We start from the raw sequence: 18,125 nt of genomic DNA on the forward strand, positions 1-18,125 counted from the left end.
AGCCGCCTGCCTTGGCCTCCCAAAGTGCCGAGATTGCAGCCTCTGCCCGGCTGCCGCCCCGTCTGGGAAGTGAGGAGCGTCTCCGCCTGGCCGCCCATCGTCCGGGATGTGAGGAGCCCCTCTGCCTGGCTGCCCAGTCTGGAAAGTGAGGAGCCCCTCTGCCTGGCTGCCCAGTCTGGAAAGTGAGGAGCCTCTCTGCCCGGCCGCCATCCCATCTAGGAAACAAGGAGCGCCTCTTCCCGGCCGCCATCACATCTGGGAAGTGAGGAGCGGCTCTGCCCGGCCGCCCATCATCTGAGATGTGGGGAGCACCTCTGCCCTGCCGCCCTGTCCAGGATGTGAGGAGCGTCTCTGCCCGGCCGCCCCGTCTGAGAAGTGAGGAGACCCTCTGCCTGGCAACCGCCCTGTCTGAGAAGTGAGGAGCCCCTCCGCCCGGCAGCCGCCCCGCCCGAGAAGTGAGGAGCCCCTCCGCCCGGCAGCCACCCCGTCTGGGAAGTGAGGAGCATCTCCGCCCGGCAGCCACCTCGTCCGGGAGGGAGGTGGGGGGGTCAGCCCCCCGCCCGGCCAGCCGCCCCGTCCGGGAGGGAGGTGGGGGGGCCAGCCCGCCGCCCGGCCAGCCGCCCCGTCCGGGAGGGAGGTGGGGGGGCCAGCCCCCCGCCCGGCAAGCCGCCCCGTCCGGCCAGCCGCCCCGTCCGGGAGGGAGGTGGGGGGGTTAGCCCACCGCCCAGCCTGCCGTCCTGTCCAGGAGGGAGGTGGGGGTTCGGACCCCCGCCTGGCCGGCCACCCGGTCCGAGAGGTGAGGGGCGCCTCTGCCCGGCCGCCCCTACTGGGAAGTGAGGAGCCCCTCTGATCGGCCAGCCGCTCCGTCCGGGAGGGAGGTGGGGGGGTCAGCCCCCCGTCCGGCCAGCCGCCCCGTCCAGGAGGGAGGTGGGGGGGTTAGCCCACCGCCCAGCCTGCCGCCCTGTCCAGGAGGGAGGTGGGGGTTAGCCCCCCACCTGGCCAGCCGCCCCGTCCGGGAGGTGAGGGGCACCTCTGCCCGGCCGCCCCTACTGGGAAGTGAGGAGCCCCCCGCCCGGCCAGCCGCCCCGTCCGGGAGGGAGGTGGGGGGGTCAGCCCCCCGCCCGGCCAGCCGCCCCGTCCGGGAGGGAGGTGGGGGGTTAGCCCCCCGCCTGGCCAGCCGCCCCGTCCGGGAGGTGAGGGGCGCCTCTGCCCGGCCGCCCCTACTGGGAAGTGAGGAGCCCCTCTGCCCGGCCAGCCGCTCCGTCCGGGAGGGAGGTGGGGGGGTCAGCCCCCCGCCCGGCCAGCCGCCCTGTCCGGGAGGGAGGTGGGGGGGGGTCAGCCCCCCGCCCGGCCAGCCGCCCCGTCCGGGAGATGAGGGGCGCCTCTGCCCGGCCGCCCCTACTGGGAAGTGAGGAGCCCCCCGCCTGGCCAGCCACCCCGTCCGGGAGGGAGGTGGGGGGGTCAGCCCACCGCCCAGCCTGCCGCCCTGTCCGGGAGGGAGGTGGGGGTTCGGCCCCCCGCCTGGCCAGCCGCCCCATCCGGGAGGTGAGGGGCGCCTCTGCCCGGCCGCCCCTACTGGGAAGTGAGGAGCCCCTCTGCCCGGCCAGCCGCCCCGTCCAGGAGGGAGGTGGGGGTGGTCAGCCCCCTGCCCGGCCAGCCGCCCCGTCCGGGAGGTGAGGGGCACCTCTGCCCGGCCGCCCCTACTGGGAAGTGAGGAGCCCCTCTGCCCGGCCACCACCCCGTCTTGGAGGTGTACCCAACAGCTCATTGAGAACGGGTCATGATGACAATGGCGGTTTTGTGGAATGGAAAGGGGGGAAAGGTGGGGAAAAGATTGAGAAATTGGATGGTTGCCGTGTCTGTGTGGAAAGAGGTAGACGGGAGACTTTTCATTTTGTTCTGTACTAAGAAAAAATTCTTCTGCCTTGGGATCCTGTTGATCTGTGACCCTACCCCCAACCCTGTGCTCTCTGAAACATGTGCTGTACCCACTCAGGGTTGAATGGATTAAGGGCGGTGCAAGATGTGCTTTGTTAAACAGATGCTTGAAGGCAGCATGCTCGTTAAGAGCCATCACCACTCCCTAATCTCAAGTACCCAGGGACACAAACACTGCGGAAGGCCGCAGGGTCCTCTGCCTAGGAAAACCAGAGAACTTTGTTCACTTGCTTATCTGCCGACCTTCCCTCCACTATTGTCCTGTAACCCTGCCAAATCCCCCTCTGCGAGAAACACCCAAGAATGATCAATAAAAAAAAATAAATAAATAAATAAAAAAAAATAAAATAAAAAAAAAAAAAAAAAAAAAAAAAAAAAAAAAAAAAAAAAAAAAAAAAAAAAACAGTGACAATGATAAGGCCAAAGATAAAGGTGCCTAAAAAACGGAAACACCAAGGGCTGGTGTTATGAATTGAGCTTAACAAAAGTAAAGAAGCGGAAGAATGCAAGAGACAATGAGCAAAGAGGTTTGGTTGAAGGATATACAAGGGTTCGGGGAAGGAAACACAGGAAGCATGAGGCTAGAGCCTGATCCTGTAATGGTTCTCATCCACTAGAGACAGAAATCTACAATGCCAGTGTGTTGTTTGTTTCTAAATAACATGTTTATCCAGTCAGTACTCTATGCTTTTTCTTTTTATTTATTATGCTTGAAGCTTGTACAACTTCTTGAATCTATGGGTTGATCTCTCTTACAAATCTGGGGAAATTCTTAGCCTCAAACACTGCTTCTGTCTCATTCCCTCCCTCAAACACTGCTTCTGTCTCATTCTCTCCCTCTCTGCTCCTTCTGAGACTCCAGTTATACATATCTTAGACTTTTCACTGTGTCCCACTTGTCTCTTATGCTTTTTTCTATATGTTCCATTTTTCCCTCTTTGCATTTCAGCTTAAATCGTTTCTATTAACCTTTCTTCCAGATTACCATTCTTGCCTTCTGCTACGTATGATCTCTCTGTTAAAACCCCATCCATTGAGTTCTTAATTGCAGATATCTTTTTCAAGTAATAGAAATCCCATTTTATTCTTTATAGATTCCAATTCTTTGTTTAAATTTTTCATATTTTCATCTATTTTATCCATTAAAAATTTATTTTCTTGAACATATTAATTAGTTATTTTTAAATTCCTTTTTTGCTAAATATAATTCTATTCACTCTGGATCATCTGTGAATCTGTTTCTATCATTCGTTTTACTCTCATTTCGGGGGAATAGTCACATTGACACACCTAATAATTTTTGATTGAATACCAGACATCATGTATTAGAAAGTTGAAAAGATTTCTGATGAAGTTATCTTCCTCAAGAGATGGCTCTCCTTTCTTCTGTCAGGAAAATAGAGTTGGGGATGGGGGTGCGGGCTGATGACCTAAACCAATCAGGAACTATTACAAGACTCAGGTTGCTCCTGGCTTACACCCTTTGCTAGGACTTAGCCCTCCTGGACTTCACTGAGAGCCTGGTGTGTTCACCATGCCCCCACCCTTCCCAACCTCCAAAAGCAGGTACTGAACTGTAAATCCTTATTGTCTCAGCACCAGAAGATTACTCAACACCCGTTCTGCTTTCCAGAGGGATTCTGCTTATCTTTCGAACCTCTCATCCCATGCAGTCCAGAATTTAGCAACTGTCTTGAAGGGAAAGCCAACTGTGCATTTCTGGCTCCTCAAGCTCCAATTTTGTCTCCACTCCAGTCCCAAGAGAACACAAAAGCTCTGCAGGTTTGTTTTTCCCAGAGCAGCAACATTCCGTCCAAGCAAAGCCCAGGTCCCCATTATTTTGTCAGCACTCAGAATTAGAAATCTCCCAAAAATAAAGTAGCTACAGATCGTCAGCTCACCTCTCCACAGTTCTCTTCTTGATATTTTAGCCCCCCTACTCCTCACTGTTTCATCACTTCCCAGATTTAAACAGAATGTTGCTTTCTGTATTTTATATAGTTTTTGTTGTTCTTTTTGGGATCATTAGTTTGCCTCAAACTACCCAATCCTAGCCAGAAACAGAAATTTCTCCTTTACATTTTTCAAAGTGTTTTCATTGTCATAATTAGTTCCCCCCCATATAAACTAATAAGAAGAAGGCAGTATTTTTTACCCTGATATTTTAGAGCACAGTTTGCCAGTGTTGGGCAAACTATGGCCCACAGGCCAAGTCCAGCCCACTGCCTGGTTTTGTAAATAAAGTTTTATTGGAATACAGCCATGTGCATATTCCAATAAAATGTGCATATTGTCTATGGCTGCTTTGGCACTACAAAAGCTGTTGCAGATTTAAGTAGTTGTAACAGAGACCACATCACCCACAAAGCCCAAAATATTTACCATCTTTCCCTTTACAGAAAGTTTGCCAGCCCCTGCTTCATTTGAAGGAAACTGAAGCTCAGACACATTCAGTGACTCGCAAGTTAACTTTGGAGAGAAGATTGCATGTAAGGTTCCCTGATTCTTATTCCAGCCATCTCCCCACTCTTCTAATTTGCTTCCCATCACAATGATTTATTACAATCATTTTTTAAGATTAACACAACAAGGAGAGAGACAGAGGGGAATGAGTTTGAAGCAGACAGTCCCAGTAAGGAAAAGGGAGGTGTCTCAGCGAACACAATTAAGGGTCTTTCTATTTGTGGAATATTTGGGGAATTTTGGCAGTCACCTTGGAAATCTGCTAAAACAAATAATGGAAGGCAACTATTCAAGGATGCCACTTGAAGGTAAAAAAAAAAAAAAGCCTTAGTATTTCATAGAGGTTTTTGTTGTTGTTGTTCAGAAAATGAACATGTAAGGAAGAAAAATGAGAAGTATCCTGAAGAATGTGTTCAATTTTTATCCATTTGATTGCTGAACGCTTTCATCAAGGCAATTCTCTGAGCACAGGAAAAAAATATCCCCAACAGAGGTTGGCAGCTCAGAGGGACACACACACACACACACACACACACACACACACACACACACACACACCCCATGCCTGATTAAACAAAATAATTTTTAAAAATCCAAAATCCAATACAGTTCCAAACTTAACAATAATTTAAAAGAAAGGCCACTTGCTTTCCCCTCTTCTGCTTTATACAAATACATGGTAATTTGCTTCTTTTTAATAATTTGTACAATCTGATGAGTGGTGCAATTTAGCCCCCATGTCAATTATGGATGCTAAAAATTTCAGAATTATAAGATCACCAAAATTATCACACCCACCAAAAAGACCTGCTGGGGACAGCTAATCTTTTTCTTTTCACTATACCTTGTGCAGAAGGCTGAGCAGGGGATGTCCACATCTTGCCAACCCTGGAGCTCCATTTTCCCAGGGAGGACTTGAGCGGGAAAAGCAAGATGTAAGGTAGAGAAAGACTAATTCATAAAAGTAAGGGAGTCATGCCCTTAAAAAAGAAACACAAACTCCTCTAAAAGGTGAGAAACAAAAAGCTCTCGGGCCTCCCTGACAAGATTCCATAGTTGTTTCTCTCAGCGCTTAGATTTCTCCTGAGGCAGAAAGGCAGAAGCAGAACTTAGCTCACATTTCTTTGAATGAGCCATTTAAATGCCCATCATTCCACATCACTCCCATGCTCTGAATTCTTCTGTGGCTCCCCAGTGCTCAATTTTGGGGTCCAAGCCCTTGAATGCAGGATACACCATGCACCACAATCTTGTATCTCTCATCACATTCCGTTTTCAGCCACTGTCTGCCTAGCACGTCCTGCTCTTGCAACAAAGAACACTTTTAACTTGCATCGTCCTCTCATCCCAGCTTGCAAAGGAACAGGTACACATGAGGACTGCATTCCTATTCAGGGATTTACGTGGGAAAAAAAGAAATCAGTGTTTTACTTTACTTTTAAAGATGTAATATCTATGAAATCTCTGTTGTCATTTACCTATGATAGTAAAAATATTGCAAAAATTACCAAATTACGAAGTATGAAGTGACCTCCAACATCATGTACTCCACATTCCTCAAATGGTGGTTCATGAAGCTCAGAAAAGGATGCAGAGGATTCCTTCTGTTCTCTAATGAACACTTAAGGCCGTTTCACAGAAGCAGCCATTACGCCCCTTTCCTTCTGGGCCTGAACTCAGGCTCCTTCCTAATTTAAGGAAAAAGTAAAACACCAGCCCTCCTCAGAAACCAACCTTCTTTACAGGCAGAAGTTTCTTCCAACCTGTTACCTGAGAATTTCATACCTCCTGTCTGCCAAACAAGACTGCCAGCTTCTCAAAGCAAGAACTATACTGAGGTAGGTATAGACACTCATGTACACAGAGACACACACACACAGACACACACATACACAGACACACATATGCTTCTCATAGCTGAAAACATGGAAGGTAGTCCATCTTTCTAGACAGTGAGTATCTAATACAAGTCAAGACACAGTAATTACGCTACAGACAAAGGGAGGGAGGACAAAAAGGAAGGTCACTCTGATTGAAGAGGAGATGGTTAGTAGGGGGATGGATGCAAAGGCCAGATGTGGGAGAAAGAGAGTGGCAGGCCTAAGGTCAATTCTTATCTTGTCAGTGTGGAGAAAAATGTGTTACCAGCAGCGTTTAGTCTAATGATGTGTGAGAGATACACAAAACAAAAAGGGGGGTGAGGGTTTTGGGTAGAAGGAAATCATGATCGTAGTCCACTCCTGAGCTAAAGGCCTGAGCCTGGGAACCAGTGGGAGGAATGAAACAGAGGGATGCATAGGGAGATGCTGAAAAGACTAATCAAGTGGATATGACGGCATTGGAAATGAGGGAAGGCAGGAGAATAAACCACAGTGCCTTGGTCTTTCAATTTTGAGGAACAAAGAGCCCAAGGTGAAAAACACCTCACTTATGCAGAGGCCCCTTGGCTCACAAACTCAGCCATCCAGATGCAGCCCCCTCCTTCTCAGACTGCTCCAGTGCCATCCACAACATTCCACACAGGCCATACACACAGGACATGGCCCCGGCAGCCTCCGCTGCCCGCCACTCATCCTCATCTCTACTGGATCCAGACACTTGACTCATTCATGATCCTCAAACATGCCAAGCACATGCTCGTCCCGGAAGGAGCCTTCTGTAAGAGAGTGGGCAGGGCCTGAGCCCGGGGAATGCCCAGGGTTAAGGGGAAGCAGAGAAAAGCCCTCAAAGAGGAGTGGCCAAAAGAGGTGATGACGCTGCGCCATGGAAGGGAAACCAGAGATGCAAAAAGCTAACGGCAGTTCATGCACATCAAAAGCTTCAGGGGCATACAAGTGAATGGAAACAAAGTTCAGTTGAAGAAAGGAATAAAGAAAGGAAGGAAAGAAGACAGAAATGGGTGAAAGCCTTTCACAGCAAATATCTCTGGCAGACAGAGCAGGGAGCAGACCCCAGAGGAAGGAAGTCTAAAAGAGCTTCATCCCTCACCCCACTCGTGCGTTTTGGCAGCACCCACCCAAGAGTACGCTTTGGGGAAAGAGGGTGAGAGAAGCAGGCTCACTCTTACTACTACCCCCAAGTTAACTCCTCAGCAAGCCTTTCCCATTCATTATCGTCATCTTTTCTTCATAAATCAAGTCTGCCAGACTCAAAGACTGGAACATTCAGGAAGTGCTTACTCAAAACATAGAAACATCAATATGGAGACTGCAGACCCCAGAATGATAACAGGGTGAGCTATATTTACATCCCACGGCTGGTGATGCCTCAGCACACTTCACTCTCTAGAAATTCCGTCGGCTTAATTTATGTGGCTCATTCCTCATTCCCTTTCAGCCGACAGGCTTCTTATCTTTTTCATTTGGAAACTTATCTGTAGGATTTCCCAAACCCTCACTGTCGTTCGTTTTTGAAGTACCTGCATTCTGTCTCGAGTTTCTGGTAGATAAGTAGGGCTCCCTTAGATGCTGTCTGCCTATACCCCATGACTGTCAAAAATGTCCCCACCCTGGGATCAGGCATCAGATCCTAACAACACTGACAGAGTGAAGGGCACGTTTCTCCCTTTGGTGGGATTTTCTCTTCCAAGCCATTAAAACACTTTAAGATGCCTTTTCATATCTTTGCTATCTTTAGATTAGATACTTAATGCATAAATCAGCCCAAATAGAGTGATGGAGTAGCGGGGAGAGGCTGACACATTTCCTCACGTACAACCCAGCGTTTGAGTTAAAAAAAAAAAAAAACTTTACTCAGAAAAAAGATAAGGCTAAAATCAGATCTCAGATTAAAAATGGTAAGGAAATTGCAACTAGCTGTAGCCAATTCAAGCTGAGCCAATTATCACCAATCATAAAAGATGACTTATAAGAGGCCCTGGTGCCCCAGTACAATGGAGCAATTAAATCTTTATAACTGAGACAAAAAAAATGCCACATAATTAGACACAGCCAGAAAAGGGTACGTATGCTTCCCCTTCCTGTGGCTGGCCCATTAGGGCAGGCATGCAGCCATTTCTCCACTGCCAAAAGGCCAATCCATTCCCCCCATCACCCAGCCTGCCTGAATCGCATCTGACACTGGCCACTAAGGAGGAGTTTCCTTTGGCCACAGGCCACTAACAATCCTTGAGTTCCCTGCCTATCCCACGTCCAAATAAGTACAAGAATAACAGTGTCCTTATCCCACAGGTTACGTGTGAAAAATATCTAGCTGTCTATTGAAGAAGTCAAGGGCATAGCTTCCGGAGCTAGGCACCAAGGTTCAATCCTAGCTGCGCAACTCCCTAGCAGTTTTCTCATCTGTAAAATGTGCATAATCATAGTATATACTTCACTGAGTGTTGTGGGGATTAAAAGAATTAATATATGTGAAGGACTTCGAAGCATGACTGGCATATATTAGGTGCTATGTGAGTTGGTTGTTGTTATTACATACTTCCCAATAGTATCATTATCATCATCATCATTATTAAGCACTTTACAACAGCAAGAGTTGCCATCAGCAGCCAGTTATGAGGCTGTTATGCTTATCCAGGCAGGACAAATCTGGGCCACTGGTTAGAGGAATGGAGAAGACAAGCTGACACCAAGAGACAGTGCAAAGGCAGGTGCACGACCTTCCACAGATGCCTGGTGCAGGCGGGAAGGAACTGGAGACGCAAAGTGGGACTCCAGGATGCCGCACTGGGGAGCACGGTAGGGCGTGCTCCACAGAGGGAAGGGGGGAAGAGAGAGGACCAGGAGCTTGGGGGCAGACATGCTGGCCTGAGGCCCCTCCAGGACTTCCACAGAGGACGGCCTTGGGCCCAGAGGATGCTTGCTCACCTTGAACATGAAGCTACTTTTTTTCCCTCCCTGCACAACAGCACTGACTGGACACAAAGCCAAAGTCAACCCCAGGGGAAGATAGGACAAATAATCACAGCAAGTACATCCCCAAGGACCCTTTCTGTTGACACAGGGACATTTCCTGAAGGTTTATTCTGCCCCAGCCGCTCCAGATATGTTATCTCATTTCACCCTGACAATAACCCAGAGAAGCTGTGTGCTCAGAAAGGGTTAAGTGACTTGCTCAAGGTCATGGGGTTAGCAAGGAGCAGAAGTGAAAATTGAACCTAGATCTGTCAGAAAGATAGGGGGGTCCAGGCTACAGACCCAGAAACTTGTGTTCTGACACCAGAGATGGGATTTCTCTGGGACTTCATTTGTCTATCTTTAAAATGGGGATATTTGTCCTTCCTGCTCCACTTCTGGTATGACTGAGGAAGCTCCTATAGATCAAGTCTCCTGCAGATAACAACTATAAACTCTGCACACACACACACACATACAGACATAAAAACAAAACAAAACAAAGCAACTTTCTGAGGGCACTGGAGAGGAAGCCAAGGCAGGCAGATACTGGAGGGCATCAACACTTGCAAGACAAGTACTGCAGTGGGTGAGGTTTTGTCTCTGATGGCTTTTAGCCCAAGGGCAGGCCCTGGTTTGTACCACAGGAGCAGCTAAAACTCGGACAGAAACCCACAGTTTACTGGCTTGAAGAAACAGAAGACAGAACACAGGGCTACTTCAGCTGGTAGAATATGAAGAGAAAACCCCAGAAAGGAGAGAGCCAGAGAAAAGAGCCCCAGATTCTGTGTATAAACTCTGCCCAGATCTCTGGCAGACTCCTGAACCATGCGTGCACGAGGTACTCCCTAAGCAACCCAGCTAAGGCTAAAAGAACAAATTTCAGCTGCCACCCAAGAGACAGAGTTGGCAGCTGGAGTCCAACTGCTTGTTTGCTAAAGCAAACAAACAAAATCAACAGTCATCAGAAGAATATAACAGAATCCAGAGTCTCCACACCATCACAGTCACAATGTCCAGGATACAATTCAAAATTACCACAAAAATGTCATAAAAAATGTTACCCATTTTAAAGAAAAATGGCAATCAATGAAGACCAATCCCAAGTTACACAGGATGCTAGAATTAACAAACAAGAATTTCCAAATAACTATTATAATTAAATTCAATATCTGTCCAACCTACCTCACAGAGTTGTTAAAGGTAAAATATGCAAGCAAAAAGTGCTTTGGAAAGTTTCACATACACTACCTCTAAAAAATAAAAATAGAAGTGGTCTCCACTTTTTATACCTGTTCCCAAAAACCACAGAATAAAGCAAACCATTTTAATATGCATCACCTTTCTTCTAGGAATAAGTTACACTCAAGGACTGATCAAAACCCTATTTTTAAATAAATCACAAAGACAAAAATGTGTGATTATAAATCAAGGCCTATAATGCCTATTACACCACAAATCATTTTAAAATGCAAAATGGGCCACATGTCACAGTCTATTTTATGCAGTGGGAGGAGACAGTATGCATAGTGGTTACCATCATTGGTTCTGAAGTTAGACAACCTGGGCTCAAATCTCAGCCTCATGACAGAGAAGCTTTCTTCCAAGGTGAGTTACTTAGCCTCTCTGGACATCAGTTTCCTATTGGAAAATATCAATATTAATGGTCCCTGCCTCTCAGGATTGTTGCCATAATTCACATACAGGCCTGCATAGCAACTCGGTGCACAGTTGAGTGCTTAATAAATAGCACAAGGATTAAGTGCTGTGCTTTTAGATATGCATACACATAAACATCTCAATGCTTTACAAAGCAGTATTGCTGCCCGCAGGTCCCACCTCCAGCCCTAAGGCGGTTTTTCCCTATCTCAGTAGATGGAGCATACAATCGGGTTTTATACCGAGACATTCCATTGCCCAGGGACAGGCAGGAGACAGATGCCTTCCTCTTGTCTCAACTGCAAGAGGCATGCCTTCCTCTTATACTAATCCTCCTCAGCACAGACCCTTTACGGGTGTCGGGCTGGGGGACGGTCAGGTCTTTCCCTTCCCACGAGGCCATATTTCAGACTATCACATGGGGAGAAACCTTGGACAATACCTGGCTTTCCTAGGCAGAGGTCCCTGCGGCCTTCCGCAGTTTTTGTGTCCCTGGGTACTTGAGATTAGGGAGTGGTGATGACTCTTAAGGAGCATGCTGCCTTCAAGCATCTGTTTAACAAAGCACATCTTGCACCGCCCTTAATCCATTTAACTCTGAGTTGACACAGCACATGTTTCAGAGAGCAGGGGGTTGGGGGTAAGGTTATAGATTAACAGAATCTCAAGGCAGAGGAATTTTTCTTAGTACATAACAAAATGGAGTCTCCTATGTCTACTTCTTTCTACACAGACACAGCAACAATCTGATCTCTCTTGCTTTTCCCCACATTTCCCCCTTTTCTTTTCGACAAAACCGCCATCGTCATCATGGCCCGTTCTCGATGGTCGCTGTCTCTTCGGAGCTGTTGGGTACACCTGCAGACTAACAACAGACAAAACAGGCACACAAGGATTAATATGAGATTTATAATCGTAGTACTTCCGATGGTCTTAACCCAAGTGACAGGGTTAAGATTTGCGAGGCCATCAGCAACTCCTGCAATTGCCTCAGTTCCTGGCACCAGATTTAAATGGGCTTTTGATGCTTCGAAAATTTGTTCTTTTAATTTGGAAATGTCTAAAGTGAGATTATCTTCTCTTCCCTGTAGATGGCGTCTAACCATGTCCCAGTGATGCTCAGACTCATTATAAATTTGGGGTGTAATGCAAAAGTCTGACGTATTCCAGTCACACTGTAACTGGAAACGATGTTCTAAGCTCATGAGTCTGTCTCCCATCCAAATGACAGTTTGTCTAAGATCATTAATTTGATTTGCCAATTTTTGATCAATACTAGATTGCGAATTCCACAATCTTGTAGAATTTTTTTGCCAATCATTAACAAAGTTTACCGACTGAACAGAAGAGTGCAATGCAACTCCTGCCACAGCAGCCGTAGCTGTGACTGCAATTAATCCCATAATCACTGCAATTAAAGTAAAAATGAATCTTTTGGATCTATTTAAAACACCTTTTAATACTTCAGTCAAAATATGGACGGATGGCGAGGCCTCCCACGGTCGGTCCATGGACACAGGGATCCACACGCCCTCTCTTGCTCTCACCAGCAGAATACGGTGTTGCCAATTAAAAGTTGAATCAATGCAAGTAAACAATCTACAATTTTCACAGGTTATAGTCTGGGAGTCTGGTTTAATAACTATATTTCCTACAACTAGCATATAAGGGGGCTTTACGCAACTTTGTAAAGGAACTGTTAGACTGGAATTTAGGTCGATAGTATAAAATGGCTTACGATCTCTTGTTTCTAAAGTTTGATTTCCAGACCAAATTCTAATGTGGTGTGAGGCCACAGTAAGCCTCCATAATTCTGGATGTTCAGGACCAGAAACAGGACTTATTATTTTTGGTCTTGGGGTAGAGATTCCTTTTTCTCCCCATTCCCAAGGGTAGAAGGACTGTAATTTTTTATACTTATGTTTGTCTAAACTTTCTGTTAAGTCACTATCAACAGCTGGACTCACTTGTGTACTTGGGCACGACTGAGTTTGTCCTGAGCAATTGTGGTAGAATTGACCTCGAGGTGCCCAATCTATAATAGTTCCGAATTCATTGTTTTGTAATATCACCGCACTATTGGCCACACATTCTTCCCAAACTAAAACTTCTGTATTTTTTGATTCTTTGGGAATTTCCTTGGGGCAAGGTTTCCCTTTAGGTCTAAATTTTAATGATCTTTGATAAGAAAAGTCTTGTATATAATTTACCCGTGGCCTGAGTGACATCCCGCTTACCAAGGAGAACTACAAACCACTGCTCAAGGAAATAAAAGAGGATACAAACAAATGGAAGAACATTCCATGCTCATGGGTAGGAAGAATCAATATCGTGAAAATGGCCATACTGCCCAAGGTCATTTACAGATTCAATGCCATCCCCATCAAGCTACCAATGACTTTCTTCACAGAATTGGAAAAAACTACTTTAAAGTTCATATGGAACCAAAAAAGAGCCCGCATCGCCAAGTCAATCCTAAGCCAAAAGAACAAAGCTGGAGGCATCACACTACCTGACTTCAAACTATACTACAAGGCTACAGTAACAAAAACAGCATGGTACTGGTACCAAAACAGAGATATAGATCAATGGAACAGAACAGAGCCCTCAGAAATAACGCCGCATACCTACAACTATCTGATCTTTGACAAACCTGAGAAAAACAAGCAATGGGGAAAGGATTCCCTATTTAATAAATGGTGCTGGGAAAACTGGCTAGCCATATGTAGAAAGCTGAAACTGGATCCCTTCCTTACACCTTATACAAAAATCAATTCAAGATGGATTAAAGATTTAAACCTTAGACCTAAAACCATAAAAACCCTAGAAGAAAACCTAGGCATTACCATTCAGGACATAGGCGTGGGCAGGGACTTCATGTCCAAAACACCAAAAGCAATGGCAACAAAAGCCAAAATTGACAAATGGGATCTAATTAAACTAAAGAGCTTCTGCACAGCAAAAGAAACTACCATCAGAGTGAACAGGCAACCTACAACATGGGAGAAAATTTTCGCAACCTACTCATCTGACAAAGGGCTAATATCCAGAATCTACAATGAACTCAAACAAATTTACAAGAAAAAAACAAACAACCCCATCAAAAAGTGGGCGAAGGACATGAACAGACACTTCTCAAAAGAAGACATTTATGCAGCCAAAAAACACATGAAAAAATGCTCATCATCACTGGCCATCAGAGAAATGCAAATCAAAACCACTATGAGATATCATCTCACACCAGTTAGAATGGCAATCATTAAAAAGTCAGGAAACAACAGGTGCTGGAGAGGATGTGGAGAAATAGGAACACTTTTACACTGTTGGTGGGACTGTAAACTAGTTCAACCATTGTGGAAGTCAGTGTGGCGATTCCTCAGGGATCTAGAACTAGAAATACCATTTGACCCAGCCATCCCATTACTGGGTATATACCCAAAGGACTATAAATCATGCTGCTATAAAGACACATGCACACGTATGTTTATTGCGGCATTATTCACAATAGCAAAGACTTGGAACCAACCCAAATGTCCAACAATGATAGACTGGATTAAGAAAATGTGGCACATATACACCATGGAATACTATGCAGCCATAAAAAATGACGAGTTCATGCCCTTTGTAGGGACATGGATGAAATTGGAAACCATCATTCTCAGTAAACTATCGCAAGAACAAAAAACCAAACACCGCATATTCTCACTCATAGGTGGGAATTGAACAATGAGATCACATGGACACAGGAAGGGGAATATCACACTCTGGGGACTGTTGTGGGGTGGGGGGAGGGGGGAGGGATAGCATTGGGAGATATACCACCAGCATGGCACATGTATACATATGTAACTAACCTGCACAATGTGCACATGTACCCTAAAACTTAAAGTATAATAATAAAAAAATAAATAAATAAATAAATAAATAGCAGCCACTGTAAAGGAGGTCAGGGAGAGAAGGGAACTTGCCCAGCATTGTCCAGCTGGCCAATTACAGAACAGGGAGTAGAACCTGGATCTATTTTTCCATTTTTAAAACTCTTCTTCACACAAGTTTTTAAATAGACACACATGCACTATAAATTGGTTATCCCAAGTTCCTTAAGCATTCTAAAACACACACATAAAAACACAAATTATAGCTCTGTCATGGCACAAGTTTCATCAAAAAATTATGAATTTTAGAAATCAGAATATTTTATTTTTAAACTATTTTTTATTCCTTTGAATTTGAAAAGTCTTAAGATGTGGTTTAGAAGGACACTCTCCTTTTTAAAAGGTGACCCTGAAAATTTTACATGAATGTTTTTCTATTTCCAATCACTTTCACCAGCGCCCACACCAAGCCTCAGAATTCACTCACACATAATCCTCGATAGCATCTTCATATGGGGGGGTCTCGCTGCAGCCTTTGTAAGCAGAGACCAAGCACCTCCTGAATATGGTTCTTTGCATTCACCATTTTTCTTTTCCTTCCCATTTCCCTAACAGCTGACACAGCATTAAAGAAGTTAAGCTGTTAAAAAAAAAAAATGCTTGAGGAGTTAAAGAGGAAAAGTCACATTTCTTTGCCTGAATAATGTGAGGATTGTTATACCTGTTTGTGAAACTTGGGACTTTGTCTTTAAAAAAAAAAACAACAAACAAAAAAAAACAGGTGTTGGGATGGAAAGCCACTGAGAAAGGCAAAGTGTTCTTCTCTGCATAGCCCTCTTGCTCCCCGTGACCGAGTGAAAGTCTTGAGAAATAAACTACATGTATTAAACACTAACTGTAAAGAAGAAACAGAGATCATCCAAATAGGCAGATCCAAACCTAAGCCAAGAGCCTCTAGCCCAGTTCTCGTTTTGTGAGAAGAAATTAGAACCTTAAAAAGTTTTCAGAATAAGACCCCAAACAACCAAGCCAGGAAGAGGACAGAAAACCTGGAGGAGCCCAAAGGGGTGCAGGAACTTCTGACAGGTGTATGGTGGGAGGACTGGACCAGGAGGCATTGATGAGAACTCAGCCAGAACATTCTAGAATTACAAGGAACAACCGGCCTGATTAATATGCAAAACCTTGGCAAGGCAGAAACGATTCTCAGTTATGTTTCCCACTCCAGGAGAATGTGACCTCCTGTTTGAAATGGAGGAGGGCTTTGTCCCAACACATGATGATCTTCACAGGCTGACATTCTGGTCTCTTCATTACACAGGAGTGACGCCTGAAGCTGAAGCGATTAACACAATGTTACACGACCGAAAGCTGAGGCAAGGGGCCAATGTGGAGCCATGGTGAGTCACCAAGAACTCTGGATTCTTCCAGGGGCTGGCACTACCAGGTTGACTGGCCCTGGGAGATTTCTTTCTCCATCAATGGCCTCAGTTTCCTCATCTGCACAGAGTCAGACAGGTAGGGCGACCCCAAAAGTTCATCTCCCTTCTAAATGATACTAGGAAATCTGTTGGCTATAAATGAACTCATCGATAACACTCATTTCCCATTTAGATTTTCTGAGGAAGTGACTTTGGACAACCATGGTGTACATACACGTACACACATACACAAATAGTACTTTCAGTCTGCAATTGCCTGTCTATTCCTTCAGCACAATTAGGTCAACACTGTTGACCAGAGTATACCACTTCCACCCCAATACTGGGCCAGACTCCATGATACCAGGTGACTGGGTGTGCTGTGGGGTGCCAAATGTCCACATATTGATCATCTTATCACACCTATTGAAAAATCCAGTAAGACTTGAAGTACCTTCCTGTCAGATGATTAAATAAGGTCCGCAAAAATACTCTGTTTTCTTTCTTTTTTCTTTTTTTTTTTCCTGAGATAGAGTCTGGCTCTGTCGCCAAGGCTGGAGTGCAGTGGTATGATCTCGGCTCACTGCAATCTCTGCCTCCTGGGTTCAAGCAATTCTCCTGCCTCAGCCTCCCAAGGAGCTGGGACTACAGGCATGCACCGCCCTGCCTGGCTAATTTTTTTGTATTTTTTTTTAGTAGAAACGGAGTTTCACCGTGTTGCCCAGGCTGGTCTGGAACTCCTGAGCTCAGGCAATCCACCTGCCTTGGCCTCCCAAAGTGCTAAGATTACAGTTGTGAGCCACTGCACCTGGCCAAATACTCGGTATTCTTGAAAGCATTCTATTAGTACAAGGCATTTTTACTTTCTTCCACCCTGCTGGCTACTCCCTCAGAGACGGAGAGTCCCTCAAAGTCCTCCCACTTCTCCCTATCCTTCCCTGTGCTAGAAGCACGAAACCTACCTCTCCGGGCTGCCCTCGCCCTTGTGAACACTGACTTCTCTGACCAATGCCTGTGGTCCTGGTGACCTGGGCTGTGCCACATTCCACACTGTTCTATCGTGCAGTTGCCCACCCAATATGGTGAACAACAGCCGTTGGAGAGGGATTGATTAGGACAAACGTCCTCATTTTGCAGATGAAGGAATGAAGGTTCAAAGGAATTCTTGACATCATTCCTGTCTTGGGGAGGAAATCTTGTACTTAGTTTGACTCTTCTTTGCATTTGGTATAAAAATAGCTGTCATTTACTGAGAATTATCTAGGGGTCTAACCAATGCCTTTTCTGATGACTTTATTCAATTCTAACAACGCCAGGAAATATACTGCATTTTACAGATAAGAAACTCAGACTCACAGGGCCTAAGTAACTCATCCGAGGTCACAGAGCAAATGAGAGAGATGGGTCTCCCAGCAAATCTGCAGGCCTCAGCCCAGAGCTGTGCCACACTAAAGCCCATGCTTTTAATCACTCTGCCAGCACTATTCCCTGACATGCAGGGTGATGGACTGATACACAGCTGCTGATTAACTAGTGAATGCTGCTGCTATTTGCCCTCCTCCCCCAAGATAAACAAAGGCTGACCATGAGAAAGATACCAGTACACCCCCAGGAAGCCAGCCGATTCTCTGGTGATGAGTGATGCTGGGAACAGCAGACTGGACATCTATGGGCATCTGATGGCCACTTTAAAGCACTCAAGGAGAGGTGAAGAAAAAAAAAATAGGCTCCCCTCCAGTGCAATTTTTAAACCACTGATTCACCATGCAATGCAGTGTTAAAGTCAAAAGAACCTCAGCCACCACTGTATTTGCAAAAATTCTGTACTTTGTTTTAAAAAGCACCATTTGTTAGCCCAACATTCCCCATGGAGCCAGTTGGGAGATGACATCTTGACAAGTTGGACTCTTTCGGGA

General features: G+C 45.8%; 2 protein-coding genes across 6 annotated transcripts in view; both read right to left on the reverse strand.

Moving 5' to 3' along the window:
- Nucleotides 1-18,125, reverse strand: part of RFTN1 (raftlin, lipid raft linker 1) — a 207,576-nt gene that overhangs the window by 149,736 nt on the left and 39,715 nt on the right. The window lies entirely within an intron of this gene.
- LOC134757970 (endogenous retrovirus group K member 7 Env polyprotein-like) lies at nt 11,265-14,849 on the reverse strand. Its single transcript, XM_063703431.1, has one exon. It carries the CDS (start codon nt 13,139-13,141, stop codon nt 11,639-11,641), a length of 1,503 nt encoding a protein of 500 aa, XP_063559501.1. The 5' UTR covers nt 13,142-14,849; the 3' UTR covers nt 11,265-11,638.

Source organism: Gorilla gorilla, chromosome 2, assembly GCF_029281585.2.
Source record: "Gorilla gorilla gorilla isolate KB3781 chromosome 2, NHGRI_mGorGor1-v2.1_pri, whole genome shotgun sequence".
Lineage (NCBI taxonomy): Eukaryota > Metazoa > Chordata > Mammalia > Primates > Hominidae > Gorilla > Gorilla gorilla.